General features: G+C 50.8%; 1 protein-coding gene across 6 annotated transcripts; it reads left to right on the top strand.

The window, feature by feature from the left end:
• Window positions 1-13,030: 13,030 nt before the first annotated feature.
• TBL2 (transducin beta like 2) lies at window positions 13,031-21,777 on the top strand. 6 transcript variants are annotated; one of them, XM_028845680.2, is made up of 7 exons: window positions 13,031-13,187; window positions 16,626-16,756; window positions 17,017-17,178; window positions 17,668-17,819; window positions 18,168-18,294; window positions 20,117-20,269; window positions 20,490-21,777. In XM_028845680.2, the coding sequence occupies exons 4-7, from the start codon at window positions 17,717-17,719 to the stop codon at window positions 20,953-20,955; spliced, it is 849 nt and encodes a 282-aa protein (XP_028701513.2). In that variant the 5' UTR covers window positions 13,031-13,187; window positions 16,626-16,756; window positions 17,017-17,178; window positions 17,668-17,716; the 3' UTR covers window positions 20,956-21,777. The 6 variants fall into 6 exon arrangements, with proteins under 6 accessions (XP_028701513.2, XP_014988805.2, XP_077852656.1 ...); XM_015133319.3 differs by having other exon boundaries at window positions 17,017-17,201; XM_077996530.1 differs by having other exon boundaries at window positions 16,316-16,756.

Genomic DNA, 21,777 nt, shown 5'->3' with positions numbered 1-21,777 from the left:
ACTCCTGACCTTGTGATCCACCCACCTCAGCCTCCCAAAGTGCTGGGATTACAGGTGTGAGCCACCGTGCACAGCCAAAAAAATTTTTTCTTTTAGAATAGAGTCAGCAGCTGGGTGTGGTGGCTCATGCCTGTAATCCCAACACTTTGGGAGGCCAAGGCAGGCGAATCATCTGAGATCAGGAGCTCGAGACCAGCCTGGCTAATATGGCAAAACCCGGTCTCTACTAAAAATACAAAAATTAGCCGGATGTGGTGACACACGCCTGTAATCCCAGCTACTCAGGTGGCTAAGGCAGGAGAATCGCTTGAACCTGGGAGGCGGAGGTTGCAGTGAGCTGAGATCGTGCCACTGCACTCCAGCCTGGGTGACAGAGCAAGACTCTGTCTCAAAAAAAAAAAAAAAAAAAAAAAAACGGACTTGCCTTGCCATGTTGCTGAGGCTGGTCTTGAACTCTTGAACTTTTGGGTTCAAGCAACGCTCCCACCTTGGCCTCCCGAAGTGCTGGGATTATAGGCATGAGCCACGGTGTCTGACCAGATGTAACTTTTTTTTTTTTGAGACGGAGTCTCGCTCTGTCGCCCAGGCTGGAGTGCAGTGGCCAGATCTCAGCTCACTGCAAGCTCCGCCTCCCAGGTTTATGCCATTCTCCTGCCTCAGCCTCCTGAGTAGCTGGGACTACAGGCGCCCGCCACCTCGCCTGGCTAGTTTTTTGTATTTTTTAGTAGAGACGGGGTTTCACCGTGTTAGCCAGGATGGTCTCGATCTCCTGACTTCGTGATCCGCCCATCTCGGCCTCCCAAAGTGCTGGGATTACAGGCGTGAGCCACTGCGCCTGGCCAGATGTAACTTTTTTTTTTTTTTTTTTTTTTTTTGAGACGGAGTCTTGCTCTGTCACCCAGGGTGGAGTGCAGTGGCCGGATCTCAGCTCACTGCAAGCTCCGCCTCCCGGGTTTACGCCATTCTCCTGCCTCAGCCTCCCGAGTAGCTGGGACTACAGGCGCCCGCCACCGCGCCCGGCTAGTTTTTTGTATTTTTAGTAGAGACGGGGTTTCACCGTGTTAGCCAGGATGGTCTCGATCTCCTGACCTCGTGATCCGCCTGCCTCGGCCTCCCAAAGTGCTGGGATTACAGGCTTGAGCCACCGTGCCCGGCCCAGATATAACTTTTTTACAGGAATCCCCTGGGTGCTAAGTTGAGATTAGGTGGACGCAGGGAGACTAGTTAGGGGACAGTTGCAGTCATCCAGGTGAGAGGTGACAGACGTGCTTCCTGGAGGTCCTCCCTCCATGGCCAGGAGACAGTTAGGAGAGGCTCGCTGCCTTCAGAGTTGGAAGACGGCAGAGCTGGGACCAAGGAGTGGAACCGACAGGGAATCCACTGGAACCACCCAGAAGGAGAATGTGCTCCCTTGGCAGGGCAGGTAGGGAGGGTAGTGACCTCCCCGCTATGAGAGGTATGCAAGCAGAGGGTGGATGGCCACTTAGTTGAGATGTCTTAGAAAAAACTGACACCGGCCTGTGCGGTGGCTCACGCCACCCAACACTTTGGGAGGCTGAGGCAGGTGGATCACCTGAGGTCAGGAGTTCCAGACCAGCCTGGCCAATATGGTGAAACCCCATCTCTACTAAAAATACAAAAAAATTAGCCAGGCATGGTGGCAGGTGCCTGTAATCCCAGCTACTCAGGAGGCTGAGACAGGAGAATCCCTCGAACCTGGGGGGTGGAGGTTGCGGTGAGCAGAGATCACACTACTGCACTCCAGCCTGGGTGACAGAGTGAGACTTCATTTCAAAAATAAAAATAAAAAATAAAAAACTGATCCTTCAGATGGGGCTGGAGTAGAAGGCCTCAGAGGCTCCAATGCTTCGTTAATCCTTGCGTTTATCCATCTAACAAATATTTACTGAGTGCCTGCTGTGGACCAGGCCATGGTCTTGGCTTTGCAGACGCTGTTCACTACGGTATCTCTCTCTTCATGGAGCTGACACTGCAGCCTGGCATGTTGGAATCCTCTGACATTTCAGACCTTCTGGAGACATTTGCAGGATTGATTTATTCATGTTTATTTTTTGTAGAGACAGGGTCTTGCTATGTTGCCCAGGCTGGTCTCAAACTCCCGACCTCAAGTGATCATCCCACCTTGGCCTTAGGTTTCCTGAAGTGCTGGGATTACAGGTGGGAGCCACCATGCCTGGCCGATTTGCAGGATTTCAATAGCCTAAAGAATCTTCCATGGGTTTCCCATTTCCCTCATTCATGCAGAAGAAAAAGGAGAATTGCTGCCCGCAGATCTAGTGTGGACTATGCGCCAAGCACTCTTATGAGCACTTTAGATTTTTGTTGTTGTTGTTATTTTTATTTTTAGTAGAGACAAGTTCTCACTAAGTTCCCCAGGCTGGTCTTGAACTCCCGAGCTCAAAGGATCTTCCTGCCTTGGCCTCCCAAAGTGCTGAGATTACAGGCATGAACCAGCACACCTGGCCACTCTGTAGATATTAACTCACTTAATCCTCACAACACCTACCTCGTAGGCTTGCTGTGAGAACCTAAAAGGGTAAATATACACATATAGAGATTTACAGATTTTTATGTATGTCTATATATCTGCAAAATAGGGATAATAATTATATATATTCTATATATAAATATTGTGTTTATATGTTATATTTAATAACATACAATAATATACAGATTATATTTATACAATATATTTAAGGTATAATCGTTATATATTTAATTTATAGTTTATATATAATCTTTATATATTCTGTATATAAATATTAATATATATTCTACATATAAAGATATAGATTATACAATTTTTATATTTAGAATATATAAAGATTAATTATATGCTAATCCATATATCTATATAATCTTTATACATAATATGTAATATTACATTAATTTATATATCATAATCTGCATAACATAATCTTTACAATATATTTAATTTATATTTTATATATAATCTTTATATACTATATAGTTTTATATTTATAAAAATATATATGTTTTATATTTATAAAAATATGTTTTATATTTATAAAAATATATGTTTTATATTTATAAAACATATATATTATAAATGTAAATATATAAAAATATAAAATATAGGCCGGGCGCGGTGGCTCAAGCCTGTAATCCCAGCACTTTGGGAGGCCGAGACGGGCGGATCACAAGGTCAGGAGATCGAGACCATCCTCGCTAACACGGTGAAACCCCGTCTCTACTAAAAAATGCAAAAAAACTAGCCGGGCGGGTTGGCGGGCGCCTGTAGTCCCAGCTACTCGGGAGGCTGAGGTAGGAGAATGGCGTAAACCTGGGAGGCGGAGCTTGCAGTGAGCTGAGATCCGGCCACTGCACCCCAGCCTGGGCGACAGAGCAAGACTCCGTCTCAAAAAAAAAAAAAATATATATATATATATAAAATATATAATATAGATTATATAATATATAAATTAAATATATATTTATATCTAATTTATGTATAATTTATGTATAAATTAGATATAAATATATATATTAACAAATAAAGTATATATTTGTTTATAATGTACAAATATATTATAAATATGTAATATAATTTATTATATATTATAATTAATATATAGTAATATAAATATCTCATTATAATATAGTACATATGTATAATATATAATTGTATATTATAAGTATACAATATAATTATATATAAATATTAAATACATATAAAATATACTTATATATAGTATAAATACATATAATTGTATATTATATATATATAATATATAGTTATTCAGAGTTGGAAGAAGGCAGAGCCGGAACCAAGTAGTGGAAGTGACAGAGCATTATATTTATTTTATATATACTATATAACTATATACATTATATATAACATATATTATAAATATATAACACTATGTAAGAATGAGAATGAGTTGTAATAATTATCAGCATCCCCATTTTACGAGTGAAAAACTGAGACACAGACAGGTTCGGTCCCTTGCCTCAAGCTTGCTTAGCTGGTGAGCAGCCCAGCGGTGCCCACCCAACTGCCTGCGTCTGCTGTTGACCGCTTCTCTGCTGTGACGGTGGCAGGTGCACCCAGCCTTTCGCGCATGCTCTTTGCTGCCGCAGACAGGCTGGCCGTGGCTCGCTGCAAGGGAGGGTCCCGGCAGTGTGTACGCTGCTGTTTTCACTCCCACGCGGCCAGAAGTTCCCCATCAAACATCCCCCTGACCCCGTGTCCTTTCAGATGGCTTCTTCCCTTGAAAGAGTCATCTACACTTGCTCACTCTCCCTCCTCTCTTCTCTTTCCCCTCTTGGCCCCCCACCTTTGGGCTCCTCCTCCACCCTCACACCCCAGCCTCACCCCTGCGCTGACTCTGCTGTCACTGAGCTCACCTCTGACTGACCCGCTCCTTGCGAAATCCAGTGCCTGCTTCACAGTGCTCTTCTGCTTTTTCTCCGGCCCTTGGACCTCCATCTTAAACCACGCTTTCCCCGGGAGTCCAGAATTATCCGCCAGCCTCGGTGGCTCACGCCTGTAATCCCAGCACTCTGGGAGGCCAAGGCGGGAGGATCGCTTGAGGCCAGGAGTTAGAGACCAGCCTTGGCAACATAGTGAGACCCCATATCTACAAAAAAATTAGCTAGGTGTTATGACATGGGCCTGTACCCCCAGCTACTCGGGAGGCTGAGCTCAGGAGTTCGAGGCTGCAGTGAGCTATGACTGTGCCACTGCACTCCAGCCTGGGTGACAGAGCCAGACCCTGTCTCAAAAATACAAAAAAAAAAAAAAAAAACCGGAATTCTTGCCAAGCTCTCCTTCCTCCTCCCTGCCAATGCCCTCCCAGGTCCTGCTGTGGGAGCCTGTTCCTAGGCCTGTGCCTTCCTTAGCCATTCCCTTCTCGCTCTCTGGCAAGCCCCAAGCCCCGCGCCATCTCATCCCCTTCAGCCTCTCTGCAGAGGACCCCAACTCTGTATCTGCCTTGCTGTCTCCCCAGAGCTACACAACTACATGTCCGACCATCACCCCAACTTCTCCCTCTGAGTGCTCCGCAGCTCCCTGAACACTGACGGACCCCAATACAGAACTCACCACTTCCACGATCTTACCACTCACACCTGGTCCTCCCAGTGTGCCCCAGCTCCAGGACAGGCATCACCACCCAGACACTTGTGCAAGCTGGAAACCATCATCTTCAGCTCCTCAACACACCCTGCTAGCTGTCACTGAGGACAGAAGCCTGGCCAGTTGAACATCTACCTTCACAGCCACCGCCCTAGTCCAACAGGACATCGCCTCTTCCACACGTGCATTACCTCCTGTAACCCGTACAGTGAATGGCTTCTCAAACTTAAACATGCATTAATAATTGATAATGTGTGGCCGGGCGCGGTGGCTCAAGCCTGTAATCCCAGCACTTTGGGAGGCTGAGATGGGCGGATCACGAGGTCAGGAGATCGAGATCATTCTGGCTAACCCGGTGAAACCCCCTCTCTACTAAAAAATACAAAAAACTAGCCGGGGAGGTGGCGGGCGCCTGTAGTCCCTGCTACTCGGGAGGCTGAGGCAGGAGAATGGCGTAAACCCGGGAGGCGGAGCTTGCAGCGAGCTGAGATCCGGCCACTGCACCCCAGCCGGGGCTACAGAGCGACACACCGCCTCAAAAAAAAAAAAAAAAAAAAAAAAAAAAAAAAAAGGCCGGGCGTGGTGGCGCAAGCCTGTAATCCCAGCACTTTGGGAGGCCGAGACGGGCGGATCACGAGGTCAGGAGATCGAGACCATCCTGGCTAACACGGTGAAACCCCGTCTCCACTAAAAAATACAAAAAACTAGCCGGGCGAGGTGGCGGGCGCCTGTAGTCCCTGCTACTTGGGAGGCTGAGGCAGGAGAATGGCGTAAAGCCGGGAGGCGGAGCTTGCAGTGAGCTGAGATCCGGCCACTGCGCTCCAGCCTGGGCGACAGAGCGAGACTCCGTCTCAAAACAAAATAAAATTAAAAATAAAATAATAATAATAATAATTGATAATGTGGGCTAGGCACTGTGGCTCACGCCTGTCATCCCAGCACTTTGGGAGGCCAAGGCAGGTGGACCACCTGAGGTCAAGAGTTCGAGACCAGCCTGGCCAAGATGGTGAAACCCCGTCTCTACTAAAAATACAAAAATTAGCCTGGCATGGTGGCAGGCGCCTGTAATCCCAGTTACTCAGAAGGCTGAGGCAAAAGAATTGCTTGAATCTGGGAGGCGGAGGTTGCAGTGAGCCAAGATCATGCCACTGCACTCCAGCCTGGGCGACAGAGTAAGATTCCATCTCAAAAACAAATAAAATAAAATAAATGTGGCTTTATTTATTTACTTATTTATTTGAGACAGGGTCTCAACCTGTCACCCAAACCAGAGTGCAGTGGTACAGTCACAGCTCACTGCAGCCTCAAACCCCCGGGCTCAAGTGATCCTCCCACTTCAGCCCCTGCCAAGTAGCTGAAATCACAGGCATGTGCCACCAGGCCTGGCTGATTTTCAAATTTTTCGTAGAGACTCTATAGACTTTTTTTTGTCTTGCTATATTGTCCAGGCTGGTCTCCAACATCTGGCCTCAAGCCATCCTCCCACCTCTGCCTCCCAAAGTGCTGGGATTACAGATGTGAGCCACCAATGCCCAGCCAGTATGATGTTTAAACATCAGCATCTTAAAAGTGATTCCAATATGGAGCCAGGTCAAGAACCACTGTAATAGAGGCTTCGAGCTGCAAATTACATCTAGGGGCTCAAATTAGTTTCAATCAGTGCTTCTTAAACTGTACTGTGCATCAGGATTAACTAGAGGGCTTGTTAAGGATCAGCTAGAGGGCCAAGCACAGTGGCTCATACCTGTAATCCCAACACTTTGGGAGGCCAAGGCAGGCGGATCACCTGAGGTCAAGGGTTCAAGACCAGCCTGGCCAACTTGACGAAAGCCTGTCTCTACTAAAAATACAAAAATTAGCCAGGTGTGGTGGTGCATGCCTGTACTCCCAGCTACTCAGGAGGCTGAGGCAGGATAATCGCTTAAACCCAGGAGGTGGAGATTGGAGTGAGCCAAGATTGCACCAATGCACTCCAGCCTGGGTGACAGAGCAAGACTGTCTTAAAAAACAAAAAACAAAAAAAATACAGCTCGCTGGGCCCCACCTCCAGAGTTTCTGACCGAGTAACAGGTCTGGGATGGGGTCTGAGAATCTGTATTCCTGGCTGGGTATGGTGGCCTATAGTCCCAGCTACTCAGGAGGCTGAGGTAGGAAGATCACTTGAGCCCAGGAGTTGAAGGCTGCAGTGAGCTATGATAGCACCACTGCATTTCAGCCTGGGCCACAGGGTGAGACCCTGTCTCAAAAACAGAATTTGCATTCCTAGTGCTGCTGGTCCAGGGACCACACTTTGAGGACCACTATTTAAGCAAGGCGGAAAGTTACCATTTCACCTAATGTAGACAGGCCAGAGGTAGGGAGGACTCCAGACAATGCAAGTTGGAGCTCATGTGCTTCAGTTGTTTCTTTGGCTACTGTTTGCCTCTGACAAGGCCAGGCTTCAGAGCAGGTGTTCGAAATGCTTTGTGATCCAACCCTGCTTTCCCTCCAGTCTCATTTCTCTCCATAGCTTCCCTCCCCTCACATCCCTGAAAGTCTTCAATCTCCAGTGGTACCTGGGACTCATCTTGCTTTGCCCTGGAAAAGTGTGATCAACCCACGAGGAAGGCAAGCCTAGGGATTTCTGTCTCCCTTTTTTTTCTTTTCGCTTTTTTTTTTTTCTTTTTTTGGAGACAGAGCCTGGCTCTGTCACCCAGGCTGGAGTGCAGTGATGCGATGTCAGCTCACTGCAACCTCCGCCTCCCGGGTGATTCTCCTGCCTCAGCCTCCCGAGTAGCTGGGATTACAGATGTGTACCACCACGCCTGGCTAACTTTTTGTATTTTTAGTAGAGATGGTGTTTCACTATGTTGGCCAGGCTGGTCTCGAACTCCTGGCCTCAAGTGACCTGCCTGCCTTGGCCTCTCAATTTTCTTTTTTTTTTTTTTTTGAGACAGGTCTGTTGCCTGGCTGGAGTGCAGTGTCATGATCATAGCTTACCACATCCTTGAACTCCTGGGCTCAAGTGAACCTCCTCCTCCTGCCTTAGCCTCCTGAGTAGCTGGGACTAGAAGTCCACACCACCACGCTTGGCTAATTTTTTTTTTTAATAGAGATGGAGTCTTGCTACGTTGCCCAGGCTGGTCTCAAACTCCTGCCTCAGCCTCCCATAGGTTGCGATTATAGGCATGAGCCACTGTGCCTGGCCTCCTGCCTCCTTATTAACTTTTTTTTTTTTTTTTTTGACGGAGTCTTGCTCTGTCGCCCAGGCTGGAGTGCAGTGGTGTAATCACTGCTCACTGCAGCCTCAAACTCCTAGGCTCAAGCAATCCTCCCGTCTCAGCCTCCTGAGTAGCTGGGACTACAGGCATGCACCACCACGCCTGACAATTTTTTTTATTTTGTAGAGATGGGGTCTCACTATGTTGGCCAAGCTGGTCTCTAATTCCTGGGCTCAAGTGGTTCTCCTTCCTCAGCCTCCCAAAGTGCTGGGATTATAGGAATGAGCCACAGTGCCCTGCCCGAGTACGGATCCTGAGTGTAGTAGACCTGGGTTTGACTCTGGGTTATTTCCCTTGTTTCCTTGTTGACCTTGGGCATATTATTTGATGTAAGCCTAGGGTTTCTCTCCACCTGCTTAAAAATTAAAGTTATAACATGGCCTGTCTTAAAAGCCAACTGAATTCAAGGATGTGAAAGAATTTGGTAGCCTCAACCGAGCTGTACAAAAAGAGGCTACTCTTTTTTCCTCTGGCCCCACATCCACAGATGGCAGCCAGACAGGACATGTATTAGTCTCCAGGCTCACTCTCCACCCGTGTGACCTCGGGAAAGTCACTTAACTTCCTACAGCATCAGTCTCCTCATCTGTGGGAAGGGAATGTGAGCAAGGGAAATGAAATGCAAAGCTCCTGGATCAGACGGGTGCAGTGGCTCACTCCTGTAATCCCAGCAATTTGGGAGGATGAGGGCAGGAGGGTTGCTTGAGGCCAGGAGTTCTAGAGACCAGCCTGGGCAACATAGCAAGACCCTGTCTCTACAGAAAATTCAAAAATTAGCTGGGTTTGGTGGTCAGCACCTATGGTCCCAGCTACTTGGGAGGCTGTGGTGGGAGGATTATTTGAGCCCAGGAATTTCAGGCTGCAATCAGTTGTGATCGCGCCACTGCCCTCCAGCCTGGGTGACACAGTGAGATTCTCTTTATTTAAAAAATGCTCCTGGATCAATACATGTCACATGCAAAATGCTTGGTAAATGAAATTCTTCTTAAAAGTGCATCTTTGGCCAGGCTTGGTGGCTCATGCCTGTAATCCCAGCACTTTGGGAGGTTGAGGTGGGAGGATCACTTGAGCTCAGGAGTTCGAGACCAGCCTGAGCAACATGGTGAAACCTTGTCCCTACAAAACACATACACAAAAATTAGCTGGGTGTGATGGTGCATGCCTGTAGTCCTAGCTACTTGGGAGGCTGAGGCAGGAAGATCGATTGAGGCAGAAGGATAATTTGAGCCTGGCAGGCGGAAGTTGCAGCGAGCCAAGATCATACCATTGCATTCCAGCCTGGGCAACACGGCGAGACTCTGTCTCAAAATAAATATATAGATAAAATTTTTTTAAAGTGTAACTTTCTCTCGAGATGGTGGAGAAAGTGGTTTATGGCTGGGCCCACAGTCCTAAGTAGCAAGATAGGGAGGGCAAGCCTCAGGATGCTCTAGACACCCCCTCACACCCCTCCCTACCCCACTGCTCACAGCTGAGTCAATGTCAGTTTCCCGCAAAGGACAAAAGGGAAGGAAATGAGGCCGCTCCATTTGCTCTCTGACTGGATCCATTTCCTCCCCCAAGATTGTGGGTGTGTCTGTCTGTCATCCAGCCTCTGCAGCGACCGCTCTTCTCAGAGGGTCCTTCTTACTGCTGAAGGGCCTGGACTGTCAGGAAGGCAGGCTCCCAGGTGGGGATGGAAATGTTTGCAGCAGGAATCTCCAACTCCGGTACTTTTGACTCACTCTGGGCTTCAGGACTAGGACACCTACGGAGCACATCTGTTCAACCCAAATTCTACCAATAAGTCTTTCAGATTGTCTCCTTGCTGGTGGAATTTGAATAAGTTCTGTAGATAGCATCAATGTCAAGTTCCTGGTTTTGATATTGCACTGCAGTTATGCAAGATGTTTCTATTGGAGGAAACAGAGAGGAAGAGTCCATGAGACCTCCCTGTTCACTTTTTCAAACCCTGTGAATCTTCATTTTTTTTTTTTTTTTTTTTTTTTAGACAGAGTCTCGCTCTGTCGCCCAGGCTGGAGTGCAGTGGCCGGATCTCAGCTCACTGCAAGCTCCGCCTCACGGGTTTACGCCATTCTCCTGCCTCAGCCTCCCGAGTAGCTGGGACTACAGGCGCCCGCCACCTCGCCCGGCTAGTTTTTTGTATTTTTTAGTAGAGACGGGGTTTCACCGTGTTAGCCAGGATGGTCTCGATCTCCTGACCTCGTGATCCACCCGTCTCGGCCTCCCAAAGTGCTGGGATTACAGGCTTGAGCCACTGCACCCGGCCTTCATTTTTTTTTGGGGGGGAGGGGGGGGGACAGGGTCTCACTCTGTTGCTCAGGCTGCAGTGCAGTGGCACAATCACAGCCCACTATAGCCTCGACCTCCCAGACTCAGGTGATTCTGCCACCTCAGCCTGCCAGTTAGCTGGGACTATGGGCACGTGTCACCATGTCTGGCTAATTTTTTTTTTTTTTTTTTTTTAGACGGAATCTCACTCTGTCACCCCAGCTGGAGTGCAGTGGAGCAATCTTGGCTCACTGCAACCTCCGCCTCCCAGGTTCAAGTGATTCTCCTGCCTCAGCCTCCCAAGTAGCTAGGATTACAGGTGTGCACCACTATGCCTGGCTAATTTTTGTATTTTTAGTAGAGACGGGGTTTCACCATGTTAGCCAGGCTGGTCTCGAACTCCTGACCTCAGGTGATCTGCCCGCCTCGGCCTCCCAAAGTGCTGGGATTACAGGTGTGAGCCACCGCGCCCGGCCTTAAAAGAAGTTTCTATGAAAAAAATCTCCTGGTCTGGGCCAAGCGCGGTGGCTCACATCTGTAATCCCAACACTTTTGAGAGGCCAAGGGGGGCGGATCACAAGGTCAGGAGTTGGAGACCAGCCTGGCCAACATAGTGAAACCCCGTCTCTACTAAAAAATACAAAAAATTAGCCAGGCATGGTGGCGGGCGCCCATAATCCCAGCTACTCAGGAGGCTGAGGCAAGAGAATCGCTTGAACCCGGGAGGCAGAGGTTGCAGTGAGCAGAGATCGCGCCACTGCACCCAGCCTGGGCGGCAGTGCGACAAGATGTCTCAAAAAAATAAGAAATAACAATAATCTCCGGGCTCGGCATGGTGGCTCATGCCTGTAATCGCAGCACTTTGAGAGGCCAAAGCAGGTGGATCACCTGAGGTCAGGAGTTCGAGATCAGCCTGGCCAACATGGCAAAACCCCCGTCTCTATAAAAAACACAAAAATTAGCAGGGCGTGGTGGCGCACTCTTGTAGTCCCAGTTACTCTGGAGGCTGAGGCAGAAGAATCTCTTGCACTCGGGAGGCGGAGGTTGCAGTGAGCCGAGACGCGTCACTGCACTCCAGCCTGAGCAACAGAATGAGACTCCGTCTCAAAAGTAAATAAATAAATAAAATGTTTTCTATTTAAAATTCTCCCTTTTAACTTTCCACTTGCCAGGCCATCTCCAAATCCAGGTCCCCGTCACCTCCCTCTCGGATCCTTGAAGTCACTGCCGGTTTTCTGTATTTGGTCTTTTCACACAAAGGTCCATCCAGGGAATCATCAGACACAGCTTTTGCCCCACCTCTCCCTGTAATGAGCAGCTTGTTGGGTGGAGTCAGCGCTCAACGTCCCCCAGACCTTTCCACCCCTCTCGCATTTCCCACATCCCAGCTTCTCAGGTCTTTGCAGAGGCTGTTCCACACCACACACCTGGCCTACTCTTCCCCCTTCTCCACCAGCAGTAAAAGTAAAAGCCGGTCTCATCTTTCGCTGATGCTGAGTTTCCTGTTCGTTAAATGGTAATAATAATCCCCGCCCGCTTCCTTGAGAGGATCCAGTGTGGTGATGGCTGGAATAACGCCTTTAATAAACAATTATCAGTGAGTTCCTCAGGAGGAGGCGTGAACAGGGGTTGCAAATCCCGCCTTCCTCCGCCCTCCGCGGTTCTGCAACCTCAACCGCCAGGCGACCCGCCCCTCGAAACGTACCAAGTAATCGGGCCTCGCCCCTCGAGATGTTCTACCTCCGGGCCCCGCCCCTCGAGACGCTCTACCTCCGGGTTCTGCCCCTTAAGATGCGCTAACAACCCAGCCCCGCCCCTCGAGACGCTCTAACTCCAGGCTCCGCCTCTCGAGGCGCTCTAATAACTAGGATCCGCGCTTGGAGATACTCTAACTCCAGGCCCCGCCCCTGGAGACGTTCTCTAACTCCAGGCCCCGCCCCTCGAGACGCTCTAACCCAGGCTCTGTCCCTCCAGGCGCTCTAACAACCAGGTCCCGCCCCTCGAGACCCTCTACCTCTGGGTTCGGCCCCTCGAGACGCTCTAACCCAGGCTCCGCCCCTCGAGGCGCTTTAATAACCAGGTTCCTCTCCTCGAGACGCTCTAACGGCCAGGCTCCGCCTTCAAGGAGCTCTAACAATCAGGCCCCGCCCCTCGAGACGCTCTAACAGTCAGGCCCCGCCCCTCTAGCGCCCCAACAGCTGGGCCCCACCCGTTGAGACGCTCTAACGGCCAGGCCCCGCCCTGAAGGTATTATAACAACCAGGCTCCGCCCCCAGGCGCTCTAACGGCCAGGCCCCGCCGCTCGAGGCGCCCCAACGGCCAGGCCCCGCCCCCGCGTGCGTGCGCGACTCCGCAGAGCCGTGCGGGCGCCCGCGTACTCACTGGCTGAGGTGGCAGTGGCCCCGCCAACATGGAGCTCTCGCAGATGCCGGAGTTCATGGGGCTGTCGGTGTTGCTTGGGCTGCTGGCCCTGATGGCGACCGCGGCGGTAGCGCGGGGGTGGCTGCGCGCGGAGGAGAGGAGCGGCAGGCCCGCCTGTAAGTGGGGCCGGGTCGGGTGGGGGCGACCCGCGTGACCTCCTCGTGGTCCGAGCTGTGGTTTGGGCCCGCGGCTGTTGGGGCTCGGCGACTCCATGGGCCTCAGTTTCTCCTCTGGTGACGTGAGCTTCGCTTCCAGAGACGAGGGCCCGCCTCGCCGGGCTAGGCGCACCCCCTGGGGCAGGACTGGCTCCAACCTGGGCCCCGCGCTGCGACTTTCACCGTGGCCCAGGCTAGGCCGTCCCCGGGGTGGCCAGGAGAGCACCGTAAACTCTTCAGCGATCTCAGAAAAAGCACCAATTCTGTGATGTGTGGCAGCATTTGCTGGGCATCTATGACCCTGTGATAGGCTTTGGGGTCTTTTTCTGTAAGGAGTCCAGTAAAGGAGAAGTACATCTGCATGATGAACACCTAAACATGTAAGTGAAAAACAGTGAAATAAGTTTCATTGAGGCCAGGCGCGGTGGCTCACGCCTGTATTCCCAGGACTTTGGGAGGCAGAGGCAGGGAGATCGCTTGAGCCCAGGAATTTGAGACCAGCCTGAGCAACATAGCAAGACTCCATCTCTACGAAAAATTAGCTGGGTGTGGTTGTGCACGCCCCTGTAGTCCCAGCTCCATGGGAGGCCGAGGCAGGAGGGTGGCGTGAGTCCAGGAGTTCAAGGCTGCAGTGAGCTGTGATCAATCGCGCCACTGCACTCCAGCCCAGGTGACAGCAAGAGCCTGTCTCTGAAAAGTTTCATAGGAGAGGTTAGTACTGGAAACGGGAAACACCAGAGAGGGAATGGGCAGCCCTGCTCTTTTTATGTTTGAGACAGAGTTTCGCTCTTCTTGCCCAGGCTGGAGTACAGTGGCAGGATCTTGGCTCACTGCAACCTCCGCCTCCCGGGTTCCAGCAATTCTTCTGCCTCTGCCTCGCGAGTAGCTGGGACTACAGGCACACACACCACCAGGCCTGAGGAATTTTTGTATATTTAGTAGACACGGGATTTTGCCACGTTGGTCAGACTGGTCTCGAACTCCTGACCTCAGGTGATCCACTCGTCCTGGCCTCCAAAAGTGCTGGGATTACAGGTGTGAACCACTGTGCCCAGCCAGCCCTGCTCCTTTTTTTTTTTTTTTTGGTGACGGAGTCTTGCTCTGCCTCCCAGGCTGGAGTGCAGTGGCGCGATCTTGGCTCACTGCGAGTTCCGCCTCCCAGGCTCATGCCATTCTCCTGCCTCAGCCTCCTGAGTAGCTGGGACTACAAGCGTCCACCACCACCACGCCCGGCTAATTTTTTGTATTTTTTAGTAGAGACGGGGTTTCACCGTGTTAGCCAGGATGGTCTTGATCTCCTGACCTCATGATCTGCCTGCTTTGGCCTCCCAAAGTGCTGGGATTATAGGCATGAACCACTGTTCCCCGCCCAGCCCTGCTCTTTTACTGGGGAGGTGGTTGTTAGAGAAATCATTACTGAGAATAGGGGCACATGAGGTAGTGTGGGGTCTCAAAGGATGGTTCTAGAATAAGAGTTTGCCGCAAAGCCAAGGAAAAAAGACATTCCTGCCAATGGCAATACCCGAGCAGGCAAGGAGTCCCCAAACAGCATTTGGTATGACTTAAGTGTGAGGAGGGGGGCTTGTTAGACAAGCCTGGAGAGAAGGAAGCAGAGGACAGATTGTGGCTCTGTTTGTATGCAGGGCTCAGGAGCTTTTTTCCTGTTGGAATTGGGGAGCATCTGCAGTCATTTAACACATGCTAGCTTTGTGACTCAATTAAGTATCTTATGCAAAAGTGACTGGCTCCACTCTCCAGCACAGGGCTCAACAGATGTTGACTTCTCCACCCCGAGTTCTTTTGGGTGCTGGAGTGCAGTGACGCAATCTGGGCTCACTGCAACCTCCACCTCCTGGGTTCAAGCAATTCTCCTGACTCAGCCTCCTAAGTAGCTGAGATTGCAGGCGCCTGCCACTGTGCCCGGCTAATTTTTGTATGTTTAGTAGAGACGGGGTTTCACCATGTTGGCCAGGCTGGTCTGGAACTCCTGGGCATCAAGATGATCCAGCTGCCTCAGCCTCCCAAAGTGCTGGGATTACAGGCGTGAGCCACCACGCCCAGCCTCCATAAAGCCTTTAATGCTTGTGTTTGGTACTTTTGCTTGTCATTTTGTAGATATCTCATCCAATTCAATCTCCCTTATTTTTGTTTATTTATATCTTTTTTGAGACAGAATCTCATTCCGTTCCCCAGGCCGGAATACAGTGGCGTGATCACTGCATTCGAACTCCTGGGCTCAAGCAATTTTCCCTCCTCAGCCTCCGAATAGCTGGGACCACAGGCGCATGCCACCATTCCCAGCTAATTAAAGTTTTCTGTAGAGACGGGGTGTCACTCTGTTAACCAGGCTGGTCTCCAACTCCTGAGCTCAAGCAATCCTCCTACCTCAGCCTCCCAAAGTGCTGGGGTCACAGGCATGAGCCACTGTGCCCAGCTCTCAACCTCTCTTTAAGAAAACCAAGGTTGGGCGAGACGCAGTGGCTCACACCTATAATCCCAGCACCTTGGGAGGCCAAGGCAGGCAGATCACTTGAGGTGAGGAGTTGGAGACCAGCCTTGCCATCATGGTGAAACACCATCTCTACTAAAAAAAAACAAAAAATTAGATGGGTATGGTGGTGCACGCCCATAATTCCAGCTACTTGGGAGGCTGAGGCAGGAGAATTGCTTGAACCCGGGAGGCAGAGGCTACAGTGAGCAGAGATCATGCCACTGCACTCCAGCCTGGGTGACAGAGCAAGACTCTGTCTCCAAAAGAAAGAAAGAAAGAAAAGAAGAAAAAAAAAAAACAAAAAACCAAGGTCCAGAGCAATTCACTAACTTGCCCAAAGCAGGGCCACTAGAGACAGTTGTGCACATTACTCCCTACGTAGGGATGTCTGGCCAAGGATCCACGCTCCACTGGCCGTGCTGTGTACCCACCCAGCAGCATTACCCTACCCAAAGAGTATGCCTTTTCCACTTTACATGAAGGTGCTCTATGGACTTACTGTAAACAGTCTCCTCAAAGTCAGTCAGTATTAGAGACGGAATCCAAACCCAGGTCTGATTGCAAAGCATCTGTTTTGCTTTTGTTTTCTCTTTGACAGGGTCTCACTCTGTCACTCAGGATGGAGTGCAGTAGTAGTGTTGTGATCATAGCTCACTGCAGCCTCGAACTCCTGGGCTCAAGTGATCCTCCTGCCTCAGCCTCCCAAAGCGTTGGGATTACAGGCATGAGCCACCATACCCAGCCAGCCAAGCCTCTATTTTTGCCCATATCACACTCACTCTCCTCCTGAAGACAAGGGCCATGTCCGGTTAATCTCCTGCTGTTCCACTCAGTGCCTGGCTAATCATAGATGGGCAGCGAATGCTTATCAGTGAGTAACTGGAGAACAACATGGCCCTTCCTTATAGGCCGAAAAGCAAATGGATTTCCACCTGACAAATCCTCAGGATCCAAGAAGCAGAAACAGTATCAGCGGATTCGGAAGGAGAAGCCTCAACAACACAACTTCACCCACCGCCTCCTGGCTGCAGCTCTGAAGGTACGCGGGGTACCCAGCGCAGTGCTCACTCTGAGACTCAGACCCACAGGCTTTTCCTCTGTAGTATTCCGTGCATGTTATAGACCCTCCTGCCTCTGATCAGAATCAGCGGGGATGCTTAATTCTGTCCCCTCTCATCGCAGCCCAACCTCAGCTTGCTGTTAATCCAGGCAACGGGGCCCCATCTCCCTGGTTCCAGGTTTGGCTTCCCCATCTCCCCAAGGAGCTCCTATTCACACTTCCTGCCACCCTTTCCCTAGAGCCACAGCGGGAACATATCTTGCATGGACTTTAGCAGCAATGGCAAATACCTGGCCACCTGTGCAGATGATCGCACCATCCGCATTTGGAGCACCAAGGACTTTCTGCAGCGAGAGCACCGCAGCATGAGAGCCAACGTGGAGCTGGACCATGCCACCCTGGTGCGCTTCAGCCCTGACTGCAGGTGGGACAGGATGGAGCCTCAGGTTTGCCTGAAGAGGCCCAGTCCCAGGCATTGGCCTTCCCATATCTGCTTTGAGGTGGCGAGGAGGGACCCGGACCCAGGGCCTCCCTTGGGGTGCCAGAAAGAGCATCCACGTAGTTTGCACGCTGCCTGGGGCTCCCTGGAGGTCTGTGCTGCTATACAGCAAGGAAACGGGGGGAGGTCTTTTCCTACCTGGAAATAACTTGGCCTGGCTTCCAGATGAGCCTTGGTTTCTAAACCCTAGAGAGAAACTAAAGAAGTCAAAGCAATGGGAATCTTACCTTTTGAGGAGTTTTATAAGATTTGGAACCAGGGGCTTATGTTGTAAGGCTAGACTGTGGGGCATGAGGGGAGATCTTGACTTCCCCCAGAATCCAGCACAGGACCAGGAACACAGAGCCTCTTTGTCTAGTGAGAGAGTGACTTGTCTGCTACCTGTCTCTAGAGCCTTCATCGTCTGGCTGGCCAACGGGGACACCCTCCGTGTCTTCAAGATGACCAAGCGGGAGGATGGGGGCTATACCTTCACAGCCACCCCAGAGGACTTCCCTAAAAAGCACAAGGCGCCTGTCATCGACGTTGGCATTGCTAACACAGGTAAGATGCATTCAGAGGGTGGCGCCTGCCCAAAGCGTGAAGGAAAGATCCAGCTCTGTTTCCTCAATGAGTTAATGCTGCCTGAAAGTTCTGCTCAACCTGAGAGGGACAGGGGGCCCTGGCTCTAAACAGCCTGGCTGTGTGCTCCCCTGGAGTCCCTGGGCCACACCAGGTCCCTAGGGAAGGTGGGGAAGGGCCACAGTCTTTAGCAGAGTCCTTGTCTGTAGTGACCCTTGGCCTGGGAGGAGACATGTATACTTCGGGCAGCAGAGGCCTTGTAAGTGTCTTTGGAGAATGACAGTTGGTCAGGTCACTGCCCGTAGCCCACATCACTCCCTTCCCGCTCAGGGAAGTTTATCATGACTGCCTCCAGTGACACCACTGTCCTCATCTGGAGCCTGAAGGGTCAAGTGCTGTCTACCATCAACACCAACCAGATGAACAACACACATGCTGCTGTATCTCCCTGTGGCAGGTGGGCAAGGAGGGGCATTGGCATCTGGGACCACAAGAGGCTGGGGCTGGGGAGCAGGCCCAGAACAGAGAGCCAGCTTCATCGCTTGGGAAGAGCATACGGGGTGGGGTCAGGAGCCCGAGCTTCAAGTCTCAGTTCTCCCCGCTTGGGGTAGCGGGATTTCATGCAGGTCACCCCATGTCCTTAGTCACTATTTCTTCATCTTTAGTGTTTTTTTTTTTTGAGAAAATTAGTCTCACTCTGTCAGCCAGGCTGGAGCACAGTGGTGCGATCATAGCTCACTGCAGCCTCAAACTCCTGGATTGTAGTGATCCTCCCACTTCAGCCTCTTGAGTAGCTGGAACTTTAGGTACATGCCACTGTACTCAGCTAATTTTTGGTTTTTGTTTGTTTGTTTGTTTGTTGAGACAGGGTTTCACCCTTGCCCAGGCAGGAGTGCAGTGGTGCGATCACAGCTCACTGTAGGCTTGACCTCCCAGACTCAGGCCATCCTTCCACCTTATCCTCCCGAGTAGCTGGGACTACAGGCGCATACTACCACACCTGGCTAATTTTTGTATTTTTTGTTGAGGTGGGGTCTCACTATGTTGCCCAGGCTGGTCCTGAACTCCTGGCCTCAAGTGATCCTCTTGCCTCGACCTCCCAAAGTGCTAGAATTACAGGCATGAGCCACTGCACCAAGCCACTTTGTGGGGGATGTTACATGTCTTAAAACAAGGCTAGAGGATAAACCGAGGTCACATACATAAAAGAACCTTTTTTTTTTTTTTTTTTTTTTTTTGAGACGGAGTCTCACTCTGTCGCCCAGGCTGGAGTGCAGTGGCCGGATCTCAGCTCACTGCAAGGTCCGCCTTCCAGGTTCACGCCATTCTCCTGCCTCAGCCTCCCGAGTAGCTGGGATTACAGGCGCCCGCCACCTCGCCCAGCTAGTTTTTTGTATTTTTTAGTAGAGACGGGGTTTCACCGTGATAGCCAGGATGGTCTCGATCTCCTGACCTTGTGATCCGCCCGTCTCGGCCTCCCAAAGTGCTGGGATTACAGGCTTGAGCCACCGCGCCAGGCCAAAAGAACTTTTTTGTTGTTGTTGTTCATTTGTTTTTTGAGATGGAGTTTCGCTCATGTTGCTTAGGCTGGAGTGCAATGGCACGATCTTGGCTCACCGCAACCTCCGCCTCCCAGGTTCAAGCGATTCTCCTGCCTCAGCCTGCCCCAAGTAGCTGGGATAACAGGCATGCACCACTACACCCAGCTAATTTTTTATTTTTAGTAGAGGCGAGGTTTCTCCATGTTGGTCAGGCTGGTCTCAAACTCCCGACATCAAGCGATCTGCCTGCCTGGGCCTCCCAAAGTGCTGGGATTACAGGTGTGAGCCACCGCACATGGCCTTTTTTGTTTTTTGTTTTTTTCTGAGATGGAGTCTTGCTCTGTTGCCCAGGCTGGAGTGCAGTGGTACAATCTCAGCTCACTGCAACCTCCACCTGCCAGGTTCAAGTGATTCTACCACCTCAGCCTTCCCAGTAGGTGGAACTATAGGCACGTGCCACCACGCCTGGCTAATTTTGTATTTTTAGTAGAGATGAGGTTTCGCCATGTTGGCCAGGCTGGTCTCCGAACTCCTGACCTCAGGTGATCCACCCACCTCGGCCTCCCAAAATGCTGGGATTACAGGCATGAGCCACCATGCCCAGCCAAAATAACTCTTTAAAGGTTTGTATTATCCAGATATGAGGTTATCAGCTTTCTCAGGAAAGAGATTGAGGGGGTTTACAGGAACAACATGCTCCCAAAATGAAGTTTTAAAGGCTCCTGGATTGTATGGCAGATTTGTAGCTTCGTGTGGCTTCACCCCGGATGTGAAGGTTTGGGAAGTCTGCTTTGGAAAGAAGGGGGAGTTCCAGGAGGTGGTGCGAGCCTTCGAACTCAAGGGCCACTCCGCGGCTGTGCACTCATTTGCTTTCTCCAACGACTCGCGGAGGTGAGTGAGTCTGCTCACATGTCTGTCTGACCAGTGGCTCTTGGCCCCTCTCGACAACCAGGGTCCTTCTGCCTGTTTGTGCCATGGCTCTGAAGCGGGTGGGGTGCCTGGCCCTCAGCAGGAAGCTGACTTAGCTTCCTAGCTGGAGCTGCTCAAGTTGGGCCAGTATTTACCCTGCCAGGGTGTGTTGGGGCATGAGCTGTGATTTTCTGTGCTGCAGGATGGCTTCTGTCTCCAAGGATGGTACATGGAAACTGTGGGACACAGATGTGGAATACAAGAAGCAGCAGGACCCCTACTTGCTGAGGACAGGCCGCTTTGAAGAGGCGGCGGGTGCTGCACCATGCCGCCTGGCCCTCTCCCCCGATGCCCAGGTCTTGGCCTTGGCCAGTGGCAGCAGTATTCATCTCTACAATACCCGGCGGGGCGAGAAAGAGGAGTGCTTTGAGCGGGTCCATGGTGAGTGTATCACCGACTTGTCCTTTGACATCACTGGCCGCTTTCTGGCATCCTGTGGGGACCGGGCTGTGCGGCTCTTTCACAACACTCCTGGCCACCGGGCCATTGTGGAGGAGATGCAGGGCCACCTGAAGCGGGCCTCCACCGACAGTACCCGCCAGAGGCTGCAGCAGAAGCTGACCCAGGCCCAAGAGACCCTGAAGAGCCTGGGTGCCCTGAAGAAGTGACTCTGGGAGGGCCCAGCGCAGAGGATTGAGGAGGAGGGATCTGGCCTCCTCCCAGCGCTGCTGCCACCTTTCCTCCCAGGTGGAAGCCTTTCAGAAGCGGTCTCCTGGTTTTCTTACTGGTGGCCTCGCTTCTTCCCATTGAAACTACTCTTGTCTACTTAGATCTCTTCTTGCTGGCTGTGACTCCTCCCCGACTAGTGACCAAGGTGCTTTTCTTCCTCCCAGGCCCAGTGGGTAGAATCTATTCCCACCCAGCGCTGAGGAGAGTGGTAGAGAGAGGAGACAGAGAGAGAACATGATTTTTGGCCTTGTGGCAGCACATCCTCACACCCAAAGAAGTCTGTAAATGTTCCAGAACAACCTAGAGAACACTTGAGTACTAAGCAGCAATTTTGCAAGGATGGGAGACTGGGATAGCTTCCTATCACAGAATTGTGCTCCATCAAAAAGATACTAAGGGATTTCCTTCTGGGCCTCAGTTCTGTTTGTAAGATGGAGAATAATCCTCTCTGTGACCTCCTTGCAAAGATGATGTGAGGCTAAGAGAGTATCAAGTCCCTAGGTGTAGAGGAAAAGTGGAAAAGAGTAGTACTATTGTCCAGTGCCATTAAAGTGGTAAAAGTGGGAACCAGTGTGCTTCGAAACCAAATTAGAAACACATTCCTTGGGAAGGCAAAGTTTTTTGGGACTTGATCATACATTTTGTATGGTTGGGAGTCCTCTCTTCGGGAGATTATATCCTGTTTAAGGAGACCTCTTTTCAGTTCATCAGATATTTGAGTGCCTACTCTGTGCCCGAATAAATACGTGCTGGAGATTAAA

This window comes from Macaca mulatta, chromosome 3 (genome assembly GCF_049350105.2).
Source record: "Macaca mulatta isolate MMU2019108-1 chromosome 3, T2T-MMU8v2.0, whole genome shotgun sequence".
In the NCBI taxonomy this organism is placed as follows: Eukaryota; Metazoa; Chordata; class Mammalia; order Primates; family Cercopithecidae; genus Macaca; species Macaca mulatta.
The sequence above is the reverse complement of the archived record's forward strand: the minus strand, read 5'-3'. Positions and strand labels throughout refer to the sequence as shown.

Bases quoted from the DNA above. Each gene is read 5' to 3' on its own strand.
- TBL2 (XM_015133319.3), top strand. From the start codon at position 13,061: ATGGAGCTCTCGCAGATGCCGGAGTTCATGGGGCTGTCGGTGTTGCTT. The intron at 13,188-16,625 runs GTAAGTGGGGCC...CCTTCCTTATAG, and splicing joins GAGGAGCGGCAGGCCCGCCT to GCCGAAAAGCAAATGGATTT. The intron at 18,295-20,116 runs GTGGGCAAGGAG...ATTGTATGGCAG, and splicing joins GCTGTATCTCCCTGTGGCAG to ATTTGTAGCTTCGTGTGGCT.